We start from the raw sequence: 27,318 nt of genomic DNA, 5'->3' as shown, positions 1-27,318 counted from the left end.
TGACCCTCCTCTGTCTGACAAGCCCTGCTTTGTCAATCAAAATTCATGGTCCCCTGAAATCTACTTCTTCCCACCTTTGGGTCTTTGGGGTCAAAGTGCCTTCTGTCCCCTCATGCCATACTTACCCATCTACCCTCCACCCCCAGTGAGCTTCCAGAGCAGGCCTCACCCTTACTCGCCACTATTCCCGGGTGTGGAGCACAGCACCTCACAGGAAGCGAGTGTCTAGAAAGGATGTGCCAGCCTCAAATAAACTAAGACGCCCACACCCACTCCAGGGCCCGTCCATCCCCCTCAGCCGTTCCTCTGTAGTATCAGCTGGCTCCAGTCCTCATTCCTGACTCACCTACCAGCAAGGCCCTTCCCAGGCACTGTGTGGGATTCTGCCCTTACACCATAGGATCGGCTCTGTCACTGGGAGACCTGTGGCTTTTCTACAGAAATCTCAGCCACTAACCCTAGCTGACGCAGAGCCCTGCACTGTGGTGCAGGGGACTCCCACCAGCTCGTGTTGCTCTCTGGGAGCAGGTGCAGCTGCAGCGCCCCACGCACCTGGAGCCCTGGCCACCAGTACTGCAGGCGAGGGCTCACAGCCTGGTGTCAGAGGCCAGGAGCTGCGGCCCCCGATCTGAGGCCCTTTAAGGAGGATCCCTCTTAGCACAGCCAGCCACACGCACGTAGCTACCGTGAGCCTGTGCCCTACTTAGTGGTGGTAGCTACAGTCTTCAGGCAGCAGGGGATCAGACTCTGCATCTCGCCTTCCCGCTGGGCCCTCAGCAGAACACATAACCATGCCCAGAACGAGGGGCACATACACTGTGTCTCACCCTTCGTCAACCCGGAGGGGTCTGAGCTACTCCAGATGTAGAAAAGTGAGGCTTCAGGAGGGACTGCACGGCCACACTGAGACTCAGGAGCAGCCTCAGGCCTCAGGCTGTCTTCACCGCAGGGGCTGTGGGCATGGGCTGTGTCCCCGTGGACGCGGGCGCTCACCTGAATGCCATCCAGCAGCTTGCTCATGCACCAGTAGGTGTCGGCTTCGATGTTGCACAGCACCTCTGCGGGCACGCCGGAGACGTCCACTGTGTCCACCTCCTCTGCCTCTGGGCGGCGCCGGGCATGCAAAAGACAAGGAGACTTAGCCACACGGGACCTCGACCCATGAGGAGGCCCACGCAGGAAGAGAGCTGAGCCCGCATCCAGCTCCCTCCACCCACTCTCATCAGTCTAGCTAAATGACTCATGCAGCCTTCCACCTCATCACTTAATGCTTCTCATCTTAACACCTAATTAGTTGCAGATAATTAATATTCTGAATCCTCTCCAATTAATTAACATAATTAATACATTATAAATTATTGCTTCTCAGGCATTTCACATTCTAATAAGAGAGAAAATAGAATATATTACTTAATCCTAACAGATCTGAAAGTTTTTTCATAAGATTTTGAAAACTCTGCTTCTGATATATTTACATATTCATTTGGCAATAATTCCTCTAAAAACCTCTTTCCAAAGTTAGAGTTTCCAAAACTACACTGGGTAAATACTTGCATGCTATGATGAAAAACCCCAGAAAGCCGCAACACAGATGTGCGTCAAAGACAGAACAGACAATGGCGCTCTCAATAATTTCCTTCTTAAAGTATAAAAAACCTAATGAGAAAACACAATCTAAAAGTTTTTAAAATGCAAAACAGATGCCTAATTGAAATGGCTTATCAGATATTTGAACAAACTAATTTTAGATCCTTACAGAACTGCTGTCATCCAGCAAAATACTCATAAATGTTTTAAAAATTATCTTCCCTATTTTTAATTTTTTTTTTACTTTAGTTTTATTTGCATGGCATCTTCACAAGGAAAATGTTCTTTAAGAAAAGAAACATTTCAACCCAGAATATATTTAGAAAGGTTTAAGCAGATAAACATCGCAATCATGATACGGATGATAATGCCGCTGGTGTTGACCGGGGTCTGCTGATGCGCCAGGCCCTCTCCTGCGCACTGTGAATGTGCGTGCTCATTTCAGCTGTCACCACTCTGCTGTCACCACCCTTGAGCCTCTGACACCAGTGGGGTAAAGAGGGGCAGGGCCGTGGCTATGCTGAGCAGCCTGGTACATGCGGGGACGGGGGTGCCAGATGCAGCCCCACCTACTGGTCCCAGAACCCAGGTCCCTAAGTGCTCCCTGAGGACCCAGAGGCCCACCTCACATTTGTATTGTGTACAGTCCTATCCTATCGCGCTGCTTCCCCAGTCGCAGCCCTGCACAATTGCTAACTCACACTGAAGCGTGTGACTGGAAGAGACGAGGTGACACGCCACCTCCCACGGTTCTTGGTTCACCCCAGAACCAGCAGGATAAAAGGGGAAGAGCGCCTCCGTGTCTGACCCTCCAGCAGGAGTGAGCAGCTGCGCGCTCGAGGGCCTGTACAGGGAGGCGACAGGCCCAGGTGGACACATCCAACATGGCGGGACCTGCGGGAACGTGGGAGGGTGGGCGGATTCCAGCCAGTTCGCGCATCACTCCTCTCTCTTGGGTGCTGGGGGTGGATCCTCAGTCACTCCATGGGTATTGCTTTCATTTGGTTCTGGGTTTTGTAAACAGAGAGATAATTCATCCGCCATAAAATCCACTCTTTAGTGTGTGCGACGGAGTGGTCCTGAGTAGGGTCACAAGCGTCACCACTAGTTCCAGAGCCTTTCCATCACCACGGAAAGAAACCCTGGACCCTTCAGCAGCCGCTCCCCACTCCCCACTCCACGCCTGGCAACCACGAACCTGCCTCTGTCTCTATGGAGTTGCCTATTCTGGACATTTCACACTGCTGGAATGAGGCTCTGCCGCCCTCTGTGACTGGCTCCTTCTCACTGAGCACAATGTTCTCCAGAGTTATCCAGGCGGCAGCCTGTGTCAATGCCTCACTCTTCTTCACAACTGAGCCGCACCCCTACGGCCAGGCCACGCCGCGTCTCTGCATGCCTCAGCTGGTAGACCCTGGGCTGTCTCTACCAAGGGGTAATGTGGACACAGAGAGCTGGTCCCGTGGGTGGGATCTGTCCCTATACGCCAGGCACCAGGCACAGACATGAGTGAGAGACTTGATGTCCTCAAGATGCTCATGAATTAAAGGGGAAAACAAGTGACTTTAAAGATTGAAAACATCAATGTTAGGTGTCAGAGTCACCCAGTGGCATGGAGAAATGGATGGGTTCCTCCTGGGACCCGGGCTTGTGAAGGACACCATTGTCCACAGCATACTGGGTGCAACCAAGCCCTCACTCTCTTGGCCCGTGTTTTCACCCTAGAAGGCAGGTCCCAGTTCCCCGTTCCTCGAATGTGGGGCTAGGATGACAAGTGCTGCTGGCTGGCCATGGCTCCGTCCCCTGACCCTCCTCCCAGCCGGGTGTGTCCATGACACCGGCACTCTCCTGGTGGCTCTGTCCACCCACCGGCTCCCTGCAGGGCTGCAGGCTCTTCCTCCAGCAAGTAGCAAGGTGTCTGGTCTTCAAACTCTGCTGGCACAGGAGCCCGGGTTGACCTGAGCACACCCTCTGATGAAGCCCCCACAGGGATTCCCAGGGAAAGGCCCCGTCTCCCAATTTCCCACGGCAGCCCAAGGTGGGAGGTGTTATTTCTGCCGGTTCACAGATGCAGAAACTAAGCCTCCACGCGCTGATCAGTGTGCTTTGTGAGACAATGGTGGGAGTGAGCAGGACAGGCCTGCCTAGACTCCAAATCCAGCCCCATCGTAACGCCTTTCCTACTGGGAGAACCGGCAGCAAAAGCCAAGCACATAGACAGGAGGATAAGTGGCCTCCCCCGGGCATCACTTCCTCCCTGGGAAAACAGTTTGGGCAGAATCAACTCAACATTCTGCTGGCCTAAAGTGGGTGTGATTTCCTCTTCTCAGGGAACTGAATGAGCAGCAATCATCAGCGGGATTCCTCTGAGAAGTTTCCCATCGACGTATCCTCTTTCAAGGGCCTTCCAAGCATGGAGACATTTCCTGAGATAATAAGAGTAAACAGGGAACTGAGGCCTCCCCAGACCTTGACAGCCTCTCCTTGAGTGCACAGATGCAGCTGGGCTGTGGCAGCTCTGACTCGCAGAGCCAGGCAGTGCGTGAGCCAGGCAGGAGCCTCGCTCTCTTGGTCTGTTTAGCTGGCTTGTTACTTTATCTGAGGAAATGTCAGTGGCCTATTCTAGGTGTCATTTCTCACAATGGGCCATTTGTTACTCTTCAAGGTAATGAAGTAATGGCATTTAACTCAGAGAGCCCCCGCAGTGATTTGTCTTCTAAACGCCAGGAGAATTGGAATTACCCTTATTGTCAGAATGAGATAAATATCCCCCGCCAGAGAAAGCATCCCCCACTTTGGCAAAGGCACACAGAGTGGCACAGGGCACTCTAGACTCCAGGCTGTGACAGCAGGGTCAGGGCCAGGACAAGCTGCAGAAAATACCCACGGGCTGGTATGTCTGGCCCCTGGGGAGATAGCCTGGGAAGGTCCAAGACCACCCAGAGGAGCCCTGTCCCTGGGTGTATGGCCCAGACGGAACTGCAGGCAAGATCAGCAGGTTTTCCCTGGCTTCCATTTGTTAGATGCTGATCTACAAAACCACCTGCCCGAGGGACCAGACAGAGTCCACTGTGGGGTGAGAATGGTCTCTGAATCAAGACTCTGAGATGGCCAACACCCGTGACAGATTTTAACCCAAGAGCTTCCCATTCAACGGTACACACTGTCCGCCAGGCATGCTGCCACCCATGAGGCAAGGAGGGAGAACGAGAAGGGAGCAAACTGGAACGAGGCACAACCTGGGAAGCCTCATGGCTGGGGCCTGCATCAACCAATATTGGGATGCTCACAGCCGGGCAAGCCACAACAAGGAGGACGGATTTATCTCCCAAAACATGTTGTCACTCCATAGGACAGCAGAGATGACAGCACTGACACCAATGGAAAGAAAGATTTTTCAGGTAAGATCACAAATGAGAAAGGAAAACACAGACATGGTAATTCCAAGCAATCCCAGGGTTGAAAGGAAGAAACACGATTCAAAGGAAAAAATGATCAATACACAAGTGAAAGCAGAGGAGGGAAGCAGAACCAGATGCCAATCAAGGGAGGGCGGGGCCTAATGAAATGGCAGCCATGGCTGTGGCCCTGGGGGTGGGGATCAGGCAGGGGGTGGCTCTCAGACCCCGGGGCCTTGGGAGATCTGGGCTTAGAGATTTCTTCCTGAGCCAGGAAGACATGCCCAAGCTGCCTCGAAGCAGCTGAAGCAGCTGGATTCCAGGAGGTGGGTAATTCACAGGCACTCCTGGGCTGTGGGGAGGGCGAGGGGAGACGTATACAACCTCAGCTTCCTCCCAGCCAGGAAGGACCGCGACAGCCTGGGAGCCATGACAGAGATGGGCCACTGTGCGGACTTCCTAAGGTGACATTTTTACAAACACACAATTAAAAATAATGAAATTTAAACCAGCGTGTTTCCATCTGAAATATGATTCTATCTTTTACTTTTCTCATTTAATTATAAACATTAACACCAGCATTTTTAACAGTGTTCTGGAACTGCATTTGGCCCTTTCTTCCCCTACATCAGTCACCACACCTCCCTACAAGGGGCAGCCCCGTCCCCTATACCCTGGGGACACCAAGTTGAGAAAAGTGTGAGTCCCGACCCCAAAGAGCCCGCAAGGTGGCGGGGTGGCGAGTGCACAGGCTAACCCCAAGGGAACCTGGAGGAGGCAGAAGAGGCTCCCACAGCCCAGGGCAGAAGATCAGCACCAAGTGGACCATAAGAAAATGTGAAGTCATGGGACATAAAAACAGACACTGAGTTAAACACCATCTCGCCTGCCTTCTTAGACCACAGAAAGGCTTTGGGGATGATTTAACTAACCTTCTTTGAAAATGCTGCCCTGCTATAGTATGAAGGAAAAAACCAATTTCTAAAATAAGCCCACCTTTATCAACAGCTCCATTTACATGGAAAAGTCTAGCACTGCATCTACATAAATCTACACAGAGGGGCATCATCCAGGGATGCCACACACAGGAATGTGTGAACACTCCTACAAGGTGGGGGGAGTGGGGCAGAAAATTTGCGCTACTCTCTGCAGAAGGGCAGAGAGTAAAAGGGAATGTCAGTTTTCACAATGAGCAGTTATTTCTGCAACAGAAAAAAACAATGTTTAAGCCACTTAGAACAGTTTAAATAAGGCCTGTCTTTTCCTCAGATAAATACCCCTAGAGCAGAAGATCCCACGGGTGGTGGTACTGCCCTTGTGAATGTTTTGAGAAACTTTCAGGGCATCTGGGGGTCAGAATGATTAGGGTGAGGGGTGCTGCTGGCATTCAGTGGGCAGGGCCGGTGCTACAAGGCGGGGATACCACTGCACAGTCACCACGTCCAGCCTGAGACTCCACCAGTCCACGTGGATGGAGAGATGGACGAGTGGACAGATGGATGGGTAGGTGGGTGGATGAATGGTGGGTAGGTATACAAAGCTAAGTTTTTGAAATGGAGGATATTTAGCTTGGTCAGGAGAAAACCACATGAGGATATAATTGCCACTCTGCAATATGCGAAAAGCTGTTTTAGGGAAACAAAGAGCAGAAATTCTTGGCCCCTCTTTCCACATCCAGAAAACAAAAAGGGTCAGAAGATTAAAGAAACAGGGGGATGGATGGGCTAAAAATCCAGATGGTCCTGGTGATGAAGGCTGCCCACCCAGGACCGCCGGCCACACAGTGAGGACGCCTGCCCACCCAGGACCACCAGCCACACAGTGAAGACATCTGTCCACCAACTGACAAGGCACTTGTGTGTTTCCACAGCAGGCCTTTCTGTGTGGGGGCCCACATGTCCACGCATGATCCCACTCCATCCAAAAGCCCCCTGTGGGGTCCATGCCATGCTGCGCAGGTAAGGAGGCTGCAGGTAACATGACCAGGTCCTGCGCTAGGAAGTGGCAGAGCCTGGCCATGAACCAAGGCTCTGCCTGATTAGTCTACATGCTTCTCATCAGGTTCACAGCAGGACCCCGCAGAGCATGGAGGCCTCTGACTCAATAAGGAGTGTCCATGCTGGAGCCTCCCTTGTGCAGCTCCAACTCCAGGCAGGTCTAACTCCAGAAATACAACAGCTCCACAGCCACGCCACGCAGTGGGTGGGTGCCTCTCCTGTCATTCAGCAAAAGAGCCTGTCACCACAAGGCCACCCAAGCTCTGGGTCTCCTAAGGGGCTCATTTCCCTCACGGACCCCGACCCCACCTCTGTGAGACAACGTCAGCCTCTGGAACTGGAGTAGAGGACTGGAATCGTAGCTTGTAATTACCAGGGGGTGCACTGGAATCGTAGCTTGTAATTACCAGGGGGTGCAATGGAATCGTAGCTTGTAATTACCAGGGGGTGCAATGGAATCGTAGCTTGTAATTACCAGGGGGTTCTCGAAAACAAAAAGGCTTGACGCAGGTTAAGTTCTCTCTCATATTAAACTACATGGAAGAGCTTGGTACTGGGGAAAGGGGAAAATCCCTCCAATGTAAACAGCTCCTTTCATTTCAAAGGATTCCTGGTAGCAAGGTATGGAGAGCAGTCACCTATAGCACAAACGCTGTGGGTAAGAACCAGCCCCCACGGGGAGTGCCAAGGAGGGAGCTATTGCCGTTACCACTACATTCATCACCTGCACTGCACAAACCCTACAATAAGCCTCTTCACTTAATTAGGAGCTTAACTGGTAATCAAAAATGTTCTGTTTTATAAGCAAGATGGAATTGCTCTATGGATCTAATCTTTTGCATTTCCCAAATTGGGAGTTTTAAATTGGAAACGCCAGTACTTTGGTGAGAGAGATTTGAACACTTCATTACGTAGATTTGGGTTCCAGGATGGAGAAAAAAGTCCTGCCTTGGTGAGAGTGGCATCACAACTCAAGACTATAGATTCGCCAAACTCTTTGGTTCAGCAAAAACAACTAACGTTATGATCAAATGGCTCTAGTGCAGGAATGTTTAATTCTAATATAGATAACGTTCAACTCAATCAAGGTTACACAGACTGAACCACAGCCACAGTTCCCGATTCTGCTCCACGGCTGTAAGCTTGGGCCGTCCGCCTGCAGCCCACAAGCGTGGGCATACGGTGGGAGGGCGAGACGTTGGCAGACAATTATCACAGGACAAGGACAATGCCCTCAGCATGGCTAGACGAGGTGGCAGCATCAGGCCAGCTCCAGCGACCTACTGGTGGCCCCAAGAGTGATCCCAAATGATGAGAACCAACACACTCTTCTCACCAACAGCACGGCTGTTTCCCATTTCACCACCCGCAAGCAGACCCGCAGTCAGGGGTCTCCAACCTCAAAACCCAAAGCAGGAGGCCTCGGGGCCTGGGAACAGGACAGTGTCTGTGAAGCAGCTGGCCTACTTTTTGTATAAAGAACTTGGTACCAAATTCCATGTGGAAAAAGTCTGCAGGCAACACTTGGGAAAATATCAACTGTGGGATAGATACTGCAGTAAAAAGTGAAAGAAACCTTCTGTATCTTTACGGTCCTCGTTTTGATGAGGTCACTTTTGCAAAAAGCAAAAATTCCAATCTCATAGTATTCTTGTGGCTTGACTGGATCTTTAATGTTTCAATAATGCTGTGAGTAGGAGTTTTGGTTCATAGAAAAGCTGTTTGTTGAAACAAATTTCTTTTATTTTATTTTAATTTCTTCTATTAACAAATATCAAACACTTCTATGTGTGAGAAACTGTGGGACGGGGAGAAAGGCGAAGACCAAACAAAGAACATGTTAGTGCCTGGAAGAGAGGCCGGGCCCATGCGCTCCTCTGACTCACTGACTCATGCGCTCTCCCGATGCTTTCGACCGTGTGTTACAGAGGGACGCAGCTCACACAACCGCGCTGTGTGAGCTGGAACCTGCCAGGTGGAGAATGAATAGGGTGACGGGGCAGAAGGCATGGAGCCCGACCGGGATGGAAAGCATGAGCACAGAGCCATTGGCATTCCAACCAAGCCTGGAGGGCGGCAGGATAGGATAGAGCGCAGGTGATGGGAAGGAAGGCAGAGTTCACAGACGGAAGGAGGAGGAAGAGCTTGTGGGGAGTGTGATGCGGAGGCCCCAGAGACTTCGGGAAGCGCTAGAAGACAGCTGTTTGTTAGAGTGGTGCCCTCAGCACAGGTCACCAGGAGAGTGCCATGGCTGCGGGAGGTGTGAGGAGCCAGCCCACCACACGTGTGCAGGTGTCAGGGAGGGACGTGATGCAGCCAGTGCTGTGGAAACGAGGTGGGCACAGGCAGGTGGAGATGCTGCCACCTGGGGCCTGCTGGCCCAGCACTGCTGAGGCACACGAGGAAGATGTGGGCCCACCACAGCTGCCCCTCCAGGTAGCAAACACACTGCCAGAGAACCAACGACTGCACCATCATGAAACCCCACACTGGGCCACCGGCCACAGGGACAGGATGCCGAGATGTTACTCCTGCTCAGGGCTCTTTCTGTGTGTATTAGTTACTAAATAAATTCAGTAAGATTCACCAAGCTCACCAACAAAACTGGCCAAGATTCCCCCACTGATACAAGTAACAAGCAACAGACCCTCTGAAGTACAAGGACCACTCAAAACACAGTTCTCCATTTGCTGCTCCAGAGATGATGAATGCATTCTGCAAAACAATCTGACAAAGCACGTCAAAGGCTTTAAAATCCACAGAGCTCTGCTGAGCCCAGACAGTGCACCCAGTACCGAGATGGGGGCCGTCGGAATCCAGGAGAAAAACAGTCCCGGGCCCTGCACATCCATGGCTCATGGTCTGGCAGGGGAGTCGGCAACAAGACAAGACCCCATAACAAATGAGAATGGGCGGGGCACCCAGCCCCCACAGGTCAGATGGCAAAAGGGCACGCTGGTGTGGAGAAGGTGCCCTTGCAGTTTACTGTTAATAACACAACGAAAAATCAAGAAATACACCCACTGAAAAACACAATGCAGGTTCCTCTGCTGTTCAGATGAGGCAGCTAGCATCCAAAAGTGCTAACTGGAAGAGCTTGCTGCTCTAACTAACAACCCAGCGTTCACTGACCACTCCAGCGAGGTGACTTTGGTTGGAGCCACTTACAGAAGCCTAAGTCTCTTTCCTCATCAATCCTTGGTCTTCGAGAAATTACTCCGACGCTCGGCCCCAAAGTTCTGCTCCTGTGTGGGTGCTGCTTACATCCCAGCTGGGAGCCCCACCACTCAGAGCAAGAACGGGCGTGCAGCTCGCCAGTGCCCAGCGTGGCTGTGGTCCCCGTCGCAATTCTAAGGAGCCTGCGTGAAAGGCTGGCTGTGGTCACTCACCAGGCATGGCCTTGCCAGGAATCGGGTTGGCAACTCGAGCCCTCAGCCCTCAGTGCCCCTGCTGGCCCATCCATCCAGAACCGATACATTTCAAAACACTCCTCCCTCTCTATTATATCCAGAAAATGGACCATAAAAATCAGGTAAAAAACTGCTTACGTTGTAACTATCCAAACTGGATGGATATAATCACAGAAGGATATGAGGCTACTGTAACAAAACCAAAACTGGACAGACCGTCCATGTATTATAGCACAAAGCCAAGGCAAACTAAGACTGCTTCCTTTCGGGATGTTTTTCAGTATACTTCTGTTTGAAAAAATTTAATCAATTGTATGGCTCTTCCATTTCTCAACAAAAAGAAACATGATCCACTGAAAAGAACATATGGGCCACCCTTTAACAAAGAGGGCCCTTCCCTTCCAGCTTCTCAGGCCTTCCTGGCTGGCAGAGGCCGCATGCTCTGCAGGTCATCTGTAGGTGGGGAGTGCCAGAGGGGCCTCCACATGCCCAGAAGGTACTCAAAAGGCGTGACTGCAGAACAGCCCCACAAATAAACTTCTTCCTAAGTGACAGATACCCATATCATTTGCAAACAGCCCTGCTTGTTCTCCATGCCTACCCTAAAGAGGCTTCACACAAAGAATGTGTTTCGGATGGCCCAGCCTTCCTACACAGAGTGGCAAGAAACCAAGGCTCCAACAAGTGCACAGCCAATTACTGTGCACCTGCCAGAAAGTCAAACAGATGCCGCTGGCAGCCAAGGAGAGGCAGGAGCCCGGCCCTCACACTAGCAGGCAGCTGCGTTGCCCACACTCAAGTCCTGGTGCTCTGTTATCACAAGTGAACATCTCAGCACCCCATGGAAATGTGAATCGCTCCTGCTGGACCCAAGATCAGAGCACATAGAAGGAACAGTGGCCAGCCAGCTCCCAAGAGCATTCAGATAACAGGTGTCCCTGTGGGCCCATGCCCTGCTCCTGCTCCTGCGCCTGCCTCCCCACTGCTGAGGCAAAGGCTGGAGAAGCTGGCGCATGGCACCAGCCTCACTGTGTCCTCCCCAACACACAGCTTGGAGGCCCGGAGGGGAGGTGCATGGCCCCAGAATGCAGAAGAGCCTGCTCAGCCCAAAGACCCCATGCCCTGCCCGGAGTGCCACCTGGGCCCGGAGAAGGATCTGACCTTATGCCTGTAAGTTGCCCTGTGCACCATTGATTCAAGGATGAAAAGAAAGGAAGATACAAGCCTTCTCAGGCTTCCAAGATGGCCTGTCTCTTGGGTTTTATACTTGCCAAGGTATCTACTTTCCTGAACAATATGTGTAGTGCTCGCTGGGAGCTGGGGAAGGCACAGGAACGAGGGCCTGCTCCATTCAGAGCCAATACACTTGGCCGGGAGAAAGCAGAACACCACACAATCGTGGAAGCCTGAGCGCTCCCTGGGCCTTCTCAGCTTTGGGCACTGCAGGACCCAGGGCAGGCAGTGTGATGAGCACTGCATGGCCCAGGCAGGGTCTATAGGGCATATCCAAGACACCATGGGGTAAGGTGATCAGGCACTGATTTTTTTTTTTTTTTTGAGACGGAGTCTCGCTCTGTCACCTGGGCTGTAGTGAGGTGGCGGTCCTTCTTGGCTCACTGCAAGCTCTACCTCCCGAGTTCACGCCATTCTCCTGCCTCAGCCTCCCGAGTGGCTGGGACTACAGGCGCCCACGACCATGCCCAGCTAATTTTTTTTTTTTGTATTTTTAGTAGAGACGGGGTTTCACCGTGTTGGCCAGAATGGTCTCAATCTCCTGAACTCGTGATCCACCCACCTCCGCCTCCCAAAGTGCTGGGATTACAGGCGTGAGCCACCGCACCTGGCCCAGGCACTGATTCTTTTAAAGTCATCATCACAAAAAAAATTTTAGGAGCTCACAATACTAAATAAAGAGGGAAATTAGCCACGGATACATTATGTAAAACACAGCCAGGGTATCTGTTGGTCTAATTTTATCCCAATTTGTTTCTGCATAGGTTTTGTTCAGCTGTTACATGACTACAGTTGCATTTTTGCCCTGTGGAATCTGATGTTTGTAACAGGGATCTCCCATTTTATAACATGCTCTTTGAAGCCATCCCTCAGGATGCTGCATAATCATCTAAAGAACTGCAATCTCCTCGTCTACACAGCCGCATCCCTACTTTGGGATGCTGGCATCGTTTCAAACATGTTACTGTTGCAAAGAATTCCTCAGTAAGCCTCTTTCCTCTATAAGGTATGTGATCCACACAGAGAGATTTCCTTAAGATAAACATCTCAAGTGAAATTGGCAGGTGAAAGAGTAGAACATTTTATTGAGAGATATTGGTAAAATATTTGAAAGACATGTTGGAAGTTTATTCTACAGCCAGCAGGGCCTAAGATCATTCACCTCACCAATCCCTTATCAGCACCATGACCTTCTTTTCAGCTCTGCTCACTGGGAAGGTAAAAACATCTCATTATAGTGAGATCTAATTCACATTCTTTATTGTCTGGTAAAGTTTAGCTGTTTTCCACACATTTGTGACTGTTCCTTAAATCCATCTTTGATTCATGTGGTTCTCAGTTAAAGCCATGCAGAGCAGGAGGGGTGGTGAGGTGGGAAGTACCAATTGCGGGCAGAAGCCAGCTGTCCTCAGCTGGGATCCTAGAGACACCCGCATCTTCTCCCAGACAGCACACTCCCCCAGGGCCAGAGGGCCGGCCACAGTCAGCCCCGCTGACTTGCAAGAGGCCGGTGAAGTGTATGTTCAACCACCTGCCACTGACGAAATCTGCAGGAACCTGCAGTGACTTTTTGAAAACATGCAGGAAACCAAACAATCCAACTCACACAATCTGGATAAATCTGTCAAAATACACACTCAGACACACTCACACTCAAACACACACAATACTCTCTGCTAGCAAATTCCCCAGGGCTCTCACATGCCTCTCTGACGCTGGTGATGCCATCAACTGTGCCGCACTCACACCACTGACCGAGTCCCTCTGTGCTGCTCTCGGGGTCCCTCTCAAACCCTGACAGAGCCATCCGTGCCCCCGTCCTGGAGTGAGGAAAACGGCTACTGAATGGAAAGTCTGGGTTCAAATCCTGGTCTCTATCAAATTACCTGAAGAAATGACTTCAAGCTTCTTCTTCGCCATTTTCACATGGGAATTACAAAATGCAAAACCAGGGCCGCAAGCACGAAATGTTGCAAGCCATACAGAAATCTGGAAACTTCACTAAAACCACACGATCATTTGCTGAGGTCTCTGTATTTGTTTCATGTGGATACAAGCTCTAAGGATGTTCTCAGAAATGTCTGGAGTCGCTTGAAAAGCTAAATGTAACGTGAATACAAAATTACACGGAAACGCACTATGAGCTAAGGTGCTGGTGTCTTTGAGCTGGCTGTGGTAGAACTTAGGTGTGAATCTACAGCAATTATTCAAATTGAATCTGAGGACAAATATATAAGGAAGGTGGATGATTCCTGACATCATTTGCCATATTTTCCAAAGTTCTTGACTGATTTTTTATAAAACAAGATTGTCTTAATATTATGATACAATGAATATCTCTGTTTACTCAAAAGCAGTCTAGAAATTAGAGTTCAATATGAAAGCTGCCTAGGATAAAAAGTAAATTATCATTAACTAACACTAATTACCAAGAAAATGAAGAGTTTAAGCCTCAAAATGAGGCTTCAAAGATCTGCGTTTGTATCTTCCACGAAGGAGTCCTGGGCACGGGTTTTTTTTCTTGTCTCTGAGAAGATGTGTCCTCTTAGCTACAGACTGGGTATCTTTTTTTTTTTTTTTTTTTTTTGAGAGGGAGTCTCGCTCTGTCTCCCAGGCTGGAGTGCAGTGGCGCGGTCTCGGCTCACTGGCTCACAGCAAGCTCCGCCTCCTGGGTTCACACCATTCTCCTGCCTCAGCCTCCCCAGTAGCTGGGACTACGGGCACCCGCCACCACGCCCGGCTAATTTTTTGTATTTTTTAGTCGAGACAGGGTTTCACCGTGTAAGCCAGGATGGTCTCGATCTCCTGACCTCGTGATCCACCCACCTCGGCCTCCAAAAATGCTGGGATTACAGGCACGAGCCACCGTGCCCGGCCTGGACTGGGTATCTTTTGTCCTCAGCTATGCCTGTGTGGTAGTGGCAGAGCAGACTGCCTGGATGGGGACACTGCCAAAGAGCCAAAAGACGCCAAGAGGCCGGGCGTGGTGCCTCACACCTGTAATCCCAGCACTCTGGGGGGCTGAGGCCGGCGGATCATTTGAGGTCAGGAGTTCAAGACCAGCCTGGCCAACACGGCGAAAATCTGTCTCTAATAAAAACACAAAAATTAGCTGGGCGTGGTGGCGGGCGCCTGTTATCCCAGCTACTCGGGAGGCTGACGCAGAAGAATCGCTTGAACCCAGGAGTTGGAGGTTGCAGTGAGCCCATATCGTGCCGCTGCAGTCCAGCCTGGGCAACAGAGCAAAAACGCCGTCTCAAAACAAACAAACAAACAAACAAACAAAAAAGATGGGTCCAACACTGTACCTCCTACATAATGTGTGATACGGCACTATATAACAGGCCAGTACCAAAGACCGTGAAAAACGCACTAATAACAAGATTCCTGTTGGAGGCAGGTAAAAAGCACTTAGTTAAATTGGAGGTAACAGAAGACTCAGGCCCTTTTGCCTGCTCCATCACTAGCGGTCAGTCCCACTGTGTGATTCTCCTGCTAACTAAGGAGATGTTAGTCTTTGACACCATCCTCTACTACATGGAACCAGGGCTCTTAGCTGATGCGGGTTTGGGCCAGAAGAATTCAAAAGGAGCCTGCGGACAAAGCCGAAGGAGGTTTCAGAGGTGTCTGAAGGCAGTGCTAAAAAGGCTAAGTAAAACCAGTCAGTTCCGAGGGCCAGGAAGCCAAGCAAATGTCAAAAAAGCAAACGCCGAGGGCAGGTCATTAGAAAACGTGGAGTCTGGAAAAGCCAAGTCCAGGCTGACAATAAGCCACAGGAAAACCTCCCTACAAGAGTGAACTGACGGGTGCCAGGCTGCCCAGAAAGTCGGGAGGCGCGGATGGGCTTGGCTGGCTCTGACCAAGCAGAATCAGAGTGAATCAGAGGTCCATGGCGATCCCGGGCACCAGAACTGAGCCGAAGGACAGGGGAGGGGACAGAGAGCCACTGGCACAAGGGACCAGGAAATGGACCTTTCTCTCCTGGGGTCTGTCTGTCTCCAGTGTGGCAGCAGGGTTGCTTTGGTTTTAGTTTTTTGTTGGGTAGAACGGAAAACACAGGGCAAGATCCTAAAGCCCCATAGTTCCTCATCCAGGAATGCGAAAACCAACAAGAAACGCTCTGTCTGGCCGAGCTGTCAGGAGAGATGGCCGGGAGCACATTCTCATAACTGAAGCTGTCTCAGTGAGCCACAGCCAATGCCCGTTTCATTTTATACTGAATTAGAAGGAGAGCTTCCCGCTTCACAGGCAGCGGGAAGAATGAGCATGGTGTGTTGCATCGTGAAAACATCTTGTGTCTCCATGCATTTCGTGAAGGTACTCAGACAATGAGAAGGCCGCTGCTCTGTTTCAGGAACCGCAGGCCTACGCAGAGGCAGAAGCACATTCAAAGTAAACAGAGTGATTCTCCTTTCTAGAAAAAAAAATACTAATTCCCTCCAATCCAGTAAGTCTACGGGTAAGGCAAAGGTTGAACGGCAACTTTTCAAAAGAAACAAAGCCTGCTGTCTCCTTTGGAGAGACACAGAAAACTGCTCCAGCAGCTGGGGGAAAAGTCCCGACACTAGGCACAGGGCTAGAGACACCCTGCTACAAAACGCTTATGCACGAAGAGCTAATCCTTGTGCCAAGTAGACACGGAGGCTGGCTGAGTGAAGATGGGCTGGAGGATTAACTCTGCATCACACATTGAACAGGTGGAACTGGCCAGGACTCCCAGCTCTCCAACGGTGAGACAGATGCCCAGGTGGACAAGGTGGCGGCCTTTCCACGTGCATATGCCGAGCCCCCCGCCCCATCCCAATGTAACGACTGATGGTTGAGAAGCCACGGTGCAGAGAGGATACAGGTTGCCCTGGGACCACAGCCACAGGGAGACGTGAAGGGGCTGGGGGTCACAAGGTTTGCACAGCCACTCAGAACAGGCAGCCAGCTTGTACCTCCAGCCCCAAAGGGAACCAAATAGAGGACTGAATGGATCTGATCAATAAACGTCCCTGGTTCTACAAAACTCCCAGAAGGTCATTAACACCAGAGCAGGGTGCCATGCAGAAACATAAAAGAAATGGTCAATCCTTGGGCCAAGCCCTCAGGGCTCCCTGATGACAGCCACACGCAAGACCGTAACTGCTCCTCCACCTGCAGAGACCCCATCCAGGCAGCACCCTCCTCCAGGAGCCCCCAGGCCTGCCCCATCACTCCCCCAACCCCCGACAAATGCAGGAGATGCAGGGTGCTCTGTGGGGGTTCTGCCGCCACCAGTTCGGGGGGCTATCCTGTGCCTCCTGCCTCTGATGCCCCAGCTCCAGTCCATCCTCCATCATCTGCAAATGGATCTGTCCACTATTGTTAGAAACGGGTTCCATGCTTGCTGTTTGATGGCCGTCCCTCCCCTCGAGGAGGCAAACTGGGTGCTGAGTGGCTGCAAGAGGTGTGATCTGCTTCCTCACATAAGCAGCCCAGGCACAGCCTCACCTCTCACCTGCCCAGGATGGCATCTCCGGCGCTGGAAGGCCCCACTCAGCTCAGCTGGTCCACGCTGTCCTCATTCTGGGATCCCAAGCCAGTTCCAACCCATCTGCTGATTGGCAGTCAAGGCATTTGATACGGTTTGCTTCTGTACCCCCACCCAAGTCTCATCTCGAATTGTAATCCCCACATGTTCAGGGAGGGAGGTGATTGAATCGGGGGGGGGCAGTTTCCCCCATGCTGTTCTTGTGACAGTGAGTTCTCACGAGATGTGCTGGTCTTATAAGCATCCGACATTTCCCCTGCTGGCACTCACTCTCTCCTGTTGCCTTGTGAAGCTTCTTTCCCTTCACCTTCCACCATGATTGTGTTTCCTGAGGCCTCCCAGCCATGCTTCCTGTTAAGCCTGAAGAACTGTGAGTCAGTTAAACCTCTTTCCTTTATAATAACCTAGTCTCAGGTAGTATTCTTTACAGAGTGTGAGAACAGACTAATATAGCACTACTCCAACCTCCCTCTGCAGACCTTTGTTTTATTTCCAAACAGCTGTATGCCCAGGTGAAGAGGGGTGCTTTCATGGGGTCCCTTGGCCCATCACACCTGGTGCCTGCAATGGGCACATCAGCTGGCTGGAAGGTGGAGACCGCGTTCCTCTCTAACAGAAAGGTCTCGAGGCTCCCCACTGTCTTCAGACCAAGGCCTCCACAAGCGAGCCTTCAGGGACCTGCCATGGCCTCTGCCCAGCGCTGCCCGGGCTGGCTGCACCCCAGCCTTTCCCTGGGTTTCTTGTTTCTTATCTGCCCAACTCCCACACACCCTTCTGGAACTTAGTTCAGGCTGGATCTGGCCCCAGCCTAACCAGCAACACAAAAAACATGTAAATCCCTGAAAGCCGGTGCTCAACAGTCCGTGCTGGTTCAGAATCTAAGCCTCCATCTGAAAGAGAGAGGAAGTGCCTCACCTAAAGCCCCTAAGTGTCTCCTCACTCACACCCCTCGGCCGTCTCACAGTGGCCTGTGTGCACCACCACTGCCACGCTGAGGGGAACGCGCCCCACAGACGGCGGACCGCAGGCCCACAGGCTTCCGCACACACCACACGAGACGCACTCAACTTTCGGGCTCGGCAGGGTACTACACAACCCAGCACAAAGCCTTCAACTCAGAGGTGACCAGGCTGACCCCCGAAGAGGAAGTGGCTTCTCTCTGCTTCTTCTAAGTCTCTCTATACAGACAAAGAAGGAAACTTCCCAATAATGCTTTATTACATGATACTTGTAAGTAATTTGGAGAATACAGAAAAGCTTAAAAAAGAAAATTAAATCATCTATTAGTGGAGACAGGGTTTCACCGTGTTAGCCAGGATGGTCTCGATCCCCTGACCTCGTGATCCGCCCACCTCAGCCTCCCAAAGAGCTGGGATTACAGGCATGAGCCACCGCGCCTGGCCCCACATCTCTTCTTATTAGGACATCAGTTCCATGGGGTTAGGGCAAACCCTAATGGCCTCACTTTACCTTTATTACCTCTTTAAAGACCCTATCTCCAAACATCTTCTGTGGTATTAGGGGTTAGGACTTCAACAGATGAATTCTGCGGAAGCAATTCAGCCCCCTAACATTCACACACACATACACACACACACACACATTTTCAATAAACCAGAATTGAGACTAAATATGAAGTTTTATGTCCTATTGTTTTTATTTATACCCTCATCATTTTCACATACTGAAAAGGGTTTTTATAAACTCATGTTTAGGGAGACACAGAAATCAATGTGCCCAATGGCTTTAAACTTCCCCTGTCGATGGGCATCTGGGTTGGTTCAAGCCTCAACTCACGCAAACATTTGCCTCCACAGTGAGCCCCGTGCTCAGCCTCCACACATATCACCTTCTATGTCCTTGGGACAGGGAGGCACCAGGCTGTTCAGTGGCCACCAAACTGCTTTCCAGAATGGTTGTTTCACAGCAAAAGACTGGAAGAGTGTCAACTTCACCTCACCTGAAAAGCACTGAGTATTATCTTTTTTAATTTGTGATGATTTGATAGACAAAAATAGAACTGCATTATTGGTTCAATTTGCATTTTCATTACCTGTGAAGTTAGACGGTTTTTTCAGTTTATTAGTCATTAGTGTTTCCTACTTCGTTACATGTCTGCTTATTTCTAAAAGAAAGAATTTTAATTTATTAATCTTCCCGAACATAAGAAATGGCTCATAAAGGCAAATACTACCACACACACACACACACAAAAACATGTGTCAAGGTGAGTAGCATAGGTTGTTTTCAAAATGCAAATACGGCCTCTGCTGATACATATGCCGAAGAAGCTGCCAATCACAGCAAATCCTTCCAGTGTGAAGCTGCCTCTTTACATAAACATGAAAGATTGCTAAAATTCTGAAACTATTCAGGGTGACTGGAAAATAATTTATTTTGTTTGGCCTTTCTTATTCATCATTAGCGTACTTTTAATCAAACATATCAATATGTAGTAATTAACCCTGCTTTGGGTAAATCAAAATTAACAAACCACTTCAATAATAAATCAAACAAACATAACTGGTATTTTAATTCTTAATTTTTTATAAGTAACATACCATGTAACACTAGGCTGAACATTACATTGCCACCACATAATGACCTCACAGCGTAGCAACAGCCCGTCCTTAACACTGTTACTAGACTCATGAAATACGCTTCCAGAATGAGAAAAAACAGCTGTCAAGAGCCGCGTCTTATTATTCAACTATTAAACTTCCTTAATCATCAATCAGTTTAATTGCTCCTGACATGGGTTATAAATAACATTTTGTGGTTCAATAAAACATCACAAGGATAACCCCTTCGCTTCCTAAGCTGATCAGAAATTCCTCCTTGAACTATTCCAGTACAATCCATTTATCCTTTGCTAGGATTCAATTATTTCCACTTCACTTGCGTGTAACATTTTGAAGCATTTTGCTAATTTGGGCTAAAAAAAATGTTAAGAAATCACTGTATTAAATTGCACAGTATTATTTTCAATGAGATCCCTAATGGGTAGATGACCCATTTCACTCTGGCCCAAATGAATCAGCTGAACACACGCTGGTACTCAGCCACGTTCAGTGGCTGTTTTGTCCCATCCTCCACTTCACTCAGCTCAGCGTGCTCAGCTCCTGCTCTCCACCCAGAGCATGGAGCCACAGACAGAGTGACATCATGAGGGCTGCACTTTGGAAAGATGAGCCCAGGAGAGGGGGCCAATCAGAGGGGTTGAAATGTGAGGCCAGATGCTCGAGTGTGTGCCACGACCACAACTCTCAGCCTTGAACAAGGAAATCAATGTATCTGACCTGCGCAAAATCCAATTCATTCATTCAACAGATAGGAATGAGCACACCCCAACCAAGAAAAGCTTCCCAGTGTTGACCGCAGCACTCACATACACGCATCACGTTTCTTAATCCTGATCTAAAGCAAACAGCAGCTCTCACCTATTTTAGAGGTGAAAACACAAACTGAGCAAGGCAAAGGACATGTTGAAAGTCACGCAGCCTGCAAGAAGCAGAGCGGGACTGGAGCTGAGACCTGTCTGACTCTAGTGCCTATGGACCCTATGGACTTTCTATTGTGGTAACAGCATTTTAACTACACTAGTATGACCCTGACCTGATTCTTGACCTTCTGAAGAGGATGAATTCAATAAAGTGGTTAAGATGCAGATTGTCTCTGGCATCAGACCATCACAGCTCTGCTACCTCCTAGTTAAGTGGCCTTCAACAAATCAGTTAACCTGATCAACTCTCAGCTTCCTTACCTATAAACTGAAAAATACCACCTCCCTCCCTCCCTCCCTCTTAAGGGTGTTGGGAGAATCACACACATGCACAGCTAAGCTGAACAAAGCACCTGATAGAGGTAAATACTCAGTCAATGTTAATATTAGAGCTGGCTAACTTTGACAGAATTCTACCAAATCCTAAGCCATGGACCGAAGATAATAATGACAGCAGACTTCCAATCCGAAATTATGCAGGACAAAAAGACAATAGAATGACAGTGTTAAAGGACTGGGAATAAAACTGGTAACCCAGGATTCTGTACCCAGTAAAAATATGTTTCAAAAACAAAGTGAAATGTTTTTTCAGACAAACTAAAGCTACAAAAAGTGTTAAAGCTCTTCAGGCAAAAGAAATCATGTTTAAGGCCAAGTAGATACAGACCTACACAAATAAATGAAAAAAACAGGAAATTATAAAAATGAAGGTAAATATGAAAGGCATTTTTTTAATAATTTCTTTAAAAGGTAATTGACAAGGAACATACCAGGCATACAGATCTTGGTTTTAATACAATCCACCAATAAAAGGAACTAGGGCTCCTTGCAGAAATGGCCACACACACACACACATACACACAGATGAGAGTGTGTCATGGGACCCGGGGGCCAACAGGAAGAGCTCCCAATGGCAAAGCTGAAACAATCTGAGCAATAAAACATATAATGTAATATTGACTGCAACTCGAAATATGAAGTATTTTAAAATTCATATTGATATAAATAATTGGATACATTAACAAATGTGGAAAACAGAAAAGCCTCTCATGCAAAAACATTCCAAATAATTTCTGAACACACTCTCCCCTCAAGGAAGTGGAGTATGACCCCCACGACCCCCACGACCCCACGACCCCCACGACCCCCACGACCCCACGACCCCACGACCCCCACGACCCCACGACCCCCACGACCCCCACGACCCCGCCCTTCAGTGTGACCCCCACGACCCCACGATCCCCACGACCCCCACGACCCCCACGACCCCGCCTTTCAGTGTGACCCCCCACGACCCCCACGACCCCCACGACCCCCATGACCCCACGACCCCCACGACCCCCACGACCCCCACGACCCCGCCCTTCAGTGTGGGCTGCACACAGTGACTTCCTTCCAGAGAGTGCAGTATGGGAAACACGGAGAAGCGGGTGACTTTACAACACACACCTCACAGTGACTTCCTTCCAGAGAGTGCAGTATGGGAAACACGGAGAAACGGGTGACTTTACAACACACACCTCACAGTGACTTCCTTCCAGAGAGCACAGTATGGGAAACATGGAAAAGCGGGTGACTTTACAACACACACCTCACCAGATGGCCAAGGTCACAGACCTCGGCTGCTGAGACAAAGACGACACCACCCTCGGATCAGACCTGCTGAAAGGCCATCCAAGCAATGTGGCAGGAGGATGGCCAGAGGCAGGAGACAACGGGGTGGTCCTGACATGGAGGACAGCAGAGGGTGGCCAGGGACAGAGTCAGATCTGGTACCAACAATGTTGAGGGGTTGAGAGAGAGAAGCCAGGGGCCCTCAGGTTTCAGCACACTGGGCAGATGTACTGACCAAAGAATACGGCCAAGGCAGCAGTGTGGGACAGCATGCTGCCTCTGCCTCCAGCAGGTGTGGGACAGCATGCTGCCTCTGCCTCCAGCACTGGACTCTGTGGTACCAGCATCTTCAAGGAGCTGGCAAGGAGGCAGGTGGATACAAGGGAGTGGAGCTCAGGACACAGATCTGGGCTGGAAAGCTGACGTTTCAGAGCACTACATCTTAACCTTGCAGGCCAACACACACGCCCAAAACTGATCAAAACGATGCTTCTTTTATCCAGAAAAACGTACAGAGATATAACATTTGGCATCATGTCAGGAGGCTCCTAAACCTGCTGAAAGCCACTTGTGGACTTTTAAGTCCACAGTGTAATGAAGACACATGGAAGAGTGGAGAATGCAGGATGAGAGGGAAGAGGGTCACGAAGAAAGCTCGAGAGAACCAACAGTCCAGGGAGAGGAGGACAAGCGGCACACACAGGAGCCGAAAATGATGGTGAGGAGGGACAGGGTCCACAGGAATGCCAAGGCCAGAAAGGCTTGCTGTCCTGGAGCCTGGGAGGAAACGCTTTCAAAGATGTGGACGTGCTGTGAGGGATCTGATGGCTGCAAAGTGTCAACCACACACAGGGCAGGCCAGTCACTTCTGACCTCAGTAAGAACTTGCTCGCTGAGGGCGCCTGGCCAAAACCTGTCCCCTGTGGACATCCACGTGCCCTGTGCCATGGGGCTCAGCAGGATACATCTTATTTACAAAACTAGTAACAAACAGCCTGCTCTGTGACTTCTGCTCTTAATGTGATAATTGGTCCAACTCCAATAAGCTAAATGGGATTTCCTGCAAGATGAAAGGAGACCAGGTACACCTGCTTCCTCGTCTCCTCTCATGCAGAGCCTCTGATGTCATCACCTGGATGTGCTCAGGGATGAAAGCATCAGGACACCTTAAAGAAAGACATTTCCTACAAAACAAAGCTCCGCATTTGAGCCTTCTGCTTCCAGCAGCACAAATTCCACTGGTTATAAATCAAGTTTATGAATTTTGCATGGATCTGAAAGAAAAAATCCATCAGTCATCACTGAGACGCTTGTCCACTTTACACCTTGCTGTAACTGGACAGCTGACACAAGGTGCTCAGCCCTGATGACGCATTATCACCAAGTCAAGCTCCGAGGGCTCCAAGACGGCACCGGCTGCAGTGACAGCCCCTACCTGGAGTGAAATACAGCTGTGTCCATGCAGACGTCCCATCACTCTCTTAGTACAACTGGCCCAACTGTACATTTTCAGTATTCACTGCCCCGGGCAGTCCTGCACGCTCTTGATTATTCTTTGAAAATGCATAATACACGAACCACGAAACCGACTGTGAAGGCCCAAAATTACACACTGCTGCCCGGCCTCAGAAAATGCTATCATTTTAGAACGTTCTTCTAAAGTGGTTTGTGTTTTATTGGCAAACCAGTATATTATTATCGTAATAATAATCATTTAAATATAAATACCATTAGAGCTACAATAATAATACACATGTACTTTGTGATTTTACTTCAAAGGCTTCCCAGCACTATACATATACTCAATCATTAACCTCCCAGAGAGAAGAAAAGCTGCAAGGATTGTCTCTATTTTGCAGATGGAGAGTCTACGGCAAAGCAACAAAGGTTGGGTAGGCCCGATGCCACGTACAGGACAGCTGAAAGCTCCGGAAGTGCTGGGCTGTTTCTGCCCACAAACATGCACGTATGCATACACACTTCTACGGATGGATGCAGACTTATACACGTATCTCAGGACAAACACATACCCGAACACTTACAAGGAATGTGAGAGTGAGATTATTTATAAGGAACTTCTCTAGAGAAAAGGAACAGAACTAAAACTACACTGGTAAACTGGAGAAAAATAACACAGAAGTGCAGAGGTGTGGGGTGTGTTTGGTTTTGTATTGTCCCCAGCTCTCCATGCATACATCCATCCCGGAGATGCAAGGGTCCGTAAAAGGCGCTCTCTCTACCTCTTCAGATTCTCCTCCACACTCACCCGTCATTCGCGCACCTCTACCGTGAATAACTCAATCTAGGAAAGCTACTACCACCGTCCTCCCGTTGTTCCTTGCAACTTCCTGATGAGACATCGCCATGTCCACACTGGAAAGGAAGAACAGGAAGCTCCGAGATGACAGCTGGCTCTGACCTCAGGCAGGAAAGTGGGAGCCAGTGGGCCCTAAAGCCTCTATCCAGCCATCGGCCCTAAAGGACAGCCCAGCATTTCACAGCGGACACAAGGACCTCAAAACGGGGGCAGAAATCAACGACTGCCTGGGAGGACAGCGTAAAGACCCGTGGGGTTTTGACTAAGAGTGTTGAATGATTAGGATGTCCAACAGGCCACACAAACAGCACCCATCCAAGACTAAGCTCCTGCCATGCTTCCAAACCCAGAACCTCTCCTACCAGCCACTCAGGAATGGCAACTCTACCCTCCCTGCCAGTGAGGCACAAACCTTGGAGCCATCTTCAACTACCCTCTCACTCGTTCCTCTGATTCATGAGCAAACCCTCTCATCAGCTCAACTTTCAAACCAGAGTCAAATCCAGCCACTAATTACCACCCTCTTGCTCCAAGCCACCACCGATCACCCCAACTTGGCTTAGCACAATGACCTAACTGGTCTCCCAGAGTCCACCCAGCTTCTCCCTACAACCTAGTCTCGGTACATTCCCAAGGCCACCCTTTTCAAAAAAGGCCATGTTAACCCACGTTAACCAATGTCCCTCCACTGGCCTCCAGGCCCCATGGGGGTCATTGCTGCTCAGATGACACTGAGCACAGCCCTCCCCTGCTCAGCCTGCTCCAGCCCCAGGAGCCTCGGCTCAGGCCTCAGGGCCCCCTGGAAGTCTCCGCACTCATTTGCCTGCCCTTGCGCATGGTGCTCACCACTCCCATCACTGCTGACCCACTCAGTGACGCCTTGCTGAGCCAGCATTAAAGACTGCAACACTTTCTTTTCCTTACTCAGTTCTTTCTTCTTAGTGCTTGCCAATATCCAACTTACTATTTTCTCTCTCCCCACCAAAAGAATAAAAGTTCCTTGAGTGCAGAGATATCTGTTCGGTAGATGGATGAAATGATATAAATTTGCTAACAAGGGATCCGTTCAGACGCTTCCATCTGAAGCCTCCATTTGCTCTATCACCAAACGAGTAAGAATAACTGCCAGACATACCCCAGATCTACATGGGAACATTTAAAGCAGGCCATGCCCTCTTCAAGGCCCCACACAAACATTGTGGCAGGAGGCAGGGCTGGAGGGGAGCATCAGAGCAGAGATGGGGGATGGGGTCAGGCTCAGCTCCATCACAGAAGGGGCCCTCAGAAAACCAACTTCTTTCTCTGGCGTGGGTTTCCCTGAGAATGGGGAGGATGACTCAGATGATCCCGAGGTTCCCTCTGGCACTCACAGCCTCTGACTCCCTGAACCACACGAGTGTGACCGGCTGTTGTCATGCTCATCGTGGTTCCAGGTATTTGGGTGGACCTTGGTGTTGCATCTTCTTTGAGGGTCAGGTATGAAGACAGGGCTCAAAAATGGAAGAGAAGCAAAATGAGGCACAATCAGTCTCTTGAACAAAGACTCTTTTAGGAGCCCAAATTTGTGCTCCCTCATTGGGTCAGACTGTCATTTCTTCCCAACATCAGATGAAATGAGTGACCCTCACTCACAAGTGGCGCTCCGCTCCTGCTTCCCACAGGGCTTCTGCTCCTCAGCGAAAGGCAGACAGAACTCCCGTGCCTGGAAGCAGGCTGATCTGCCTGTGTGGCTCTCACCCCCGGCACATAGTGTTCATTCTGCATAAGGTAAATGTGTGTGACGGGCCTCTCCGGTGATTTTCTGATTTTCTGACTTCGGTAGCATGTTTCTGTTTGGCCGTGCTTGCAAGATGAAATTGATTCTGTAGAGAAAGGCACGGTCTTTACCTGTCTCACGGGGCCTCTTAACAATAGGAGCAGGCTCCGTTTCAGCAACTATCATTTCTTTCTTCTTGAGAAATTGCAGCTTCTGCCCCACTGGGACAAAGACCAAAGAGGGGAGACAGCTTCCGTGTTGCATCAAAGATTTCCCAAACCAAGCTGAGCACAAACCATTGCCACAGAACACATGGAGACCAACTCCAGAGACTCAAAGGGTTATCGGCCAATACACACCCGGAGTGAGAAACCCACCATGGGGGGATGAGCAAAGCTCATGACTGCAACCAACGCTTTGGGTGGAGGAGACTCTACCCCCATGGGCACCCAGCATGTGGGAAAATCTCAAAGGGCATTACCAAGAATGTGGGCTCTTGCCTACAAAGGCATGACCATGTATAAAAATGACTCTTAAATGGTGAGCAGTCAAGAGTTGGTGGGAAACTCTAATACTGTTTCTTTAACAAAGTCTTGCTCTGGCGTAGAACAAAAGGGAAAAAGGTCTGGATGCCATCTTACTTGTCAATTTAAGAGTGAAAATGAAAATGAAAATCTTTCCTGCTTAAGGGGCTTTGATTTCTTGTTTTCTCTCTTTCACCTAAAATGTTTTATTTGAAGATATGCGGGTTTGTTTTTATTTGCTTTGTTTCGCAAATCTCTCTTGCTGGCCTCTAATACCCCAGCCCTCCGTCCTTGCAGCCCTCCAAAGGCATGTTTCCTAGACAACCCAGCGTAGCTCAGAGCACCTGATTTATGCAAGTGTACAAAGAGCGTCCTTCTCTCATTCACAGCTGGCATTAAAAGGCGAGTTTATCAGGTGAGAGCAGGATTCTAAAAGCCCTGGCAATTTTTCTGAATCTCTCTTGA

The 27,318-nt window shown here is 49.8% G+C and overlaps 1 protein-coding gene across 3 annotated transcripts in view; it reads right to left on the bottom strand.

Moving 5' to 3' along the window:
* TBC1D22A (TBC1 domain family member 22A) overlaps positions 1-27,318 on the bottom strand; it is a 421,784-nt gene that overhangs the window by 207,035 nt on the left and 187,431 nt on the right. For all 3 annotated transcript variants that reach the window (XM_054469452.2, XM_054469457.2, XM_054469458.2), the window contains exon 9: positions 994-1,103. In XM_054469452.2, the coding sequence (XP_054325427.1) occupies positions 994-1,103 (110 nt within the window). The remainder of the gene's footprint in view (positions 1-993; positions 1,104-27,318) is intronic.

This window comes from Pongo pygmaeus, chromosome 23 (assembly GCF_028885625.2).
Source record: "Pongo pygmaeus isolate AG05252 chromosome 23, NHGRI_mPonPyg2-v2.0_pri, whole genome shotgun sequence".
Taxonomy (NCBI): Eukaryota; Metazoa; Chordata; class Mammalia; order Primates; family Hominidae; genus Pongo; species Pongo pygmaeus.
The sequence above is the reverse complement of the archived record's forward strand: the minus strand, read 5'-3'. Positions and strand labels throughout refer to the sequence as shown.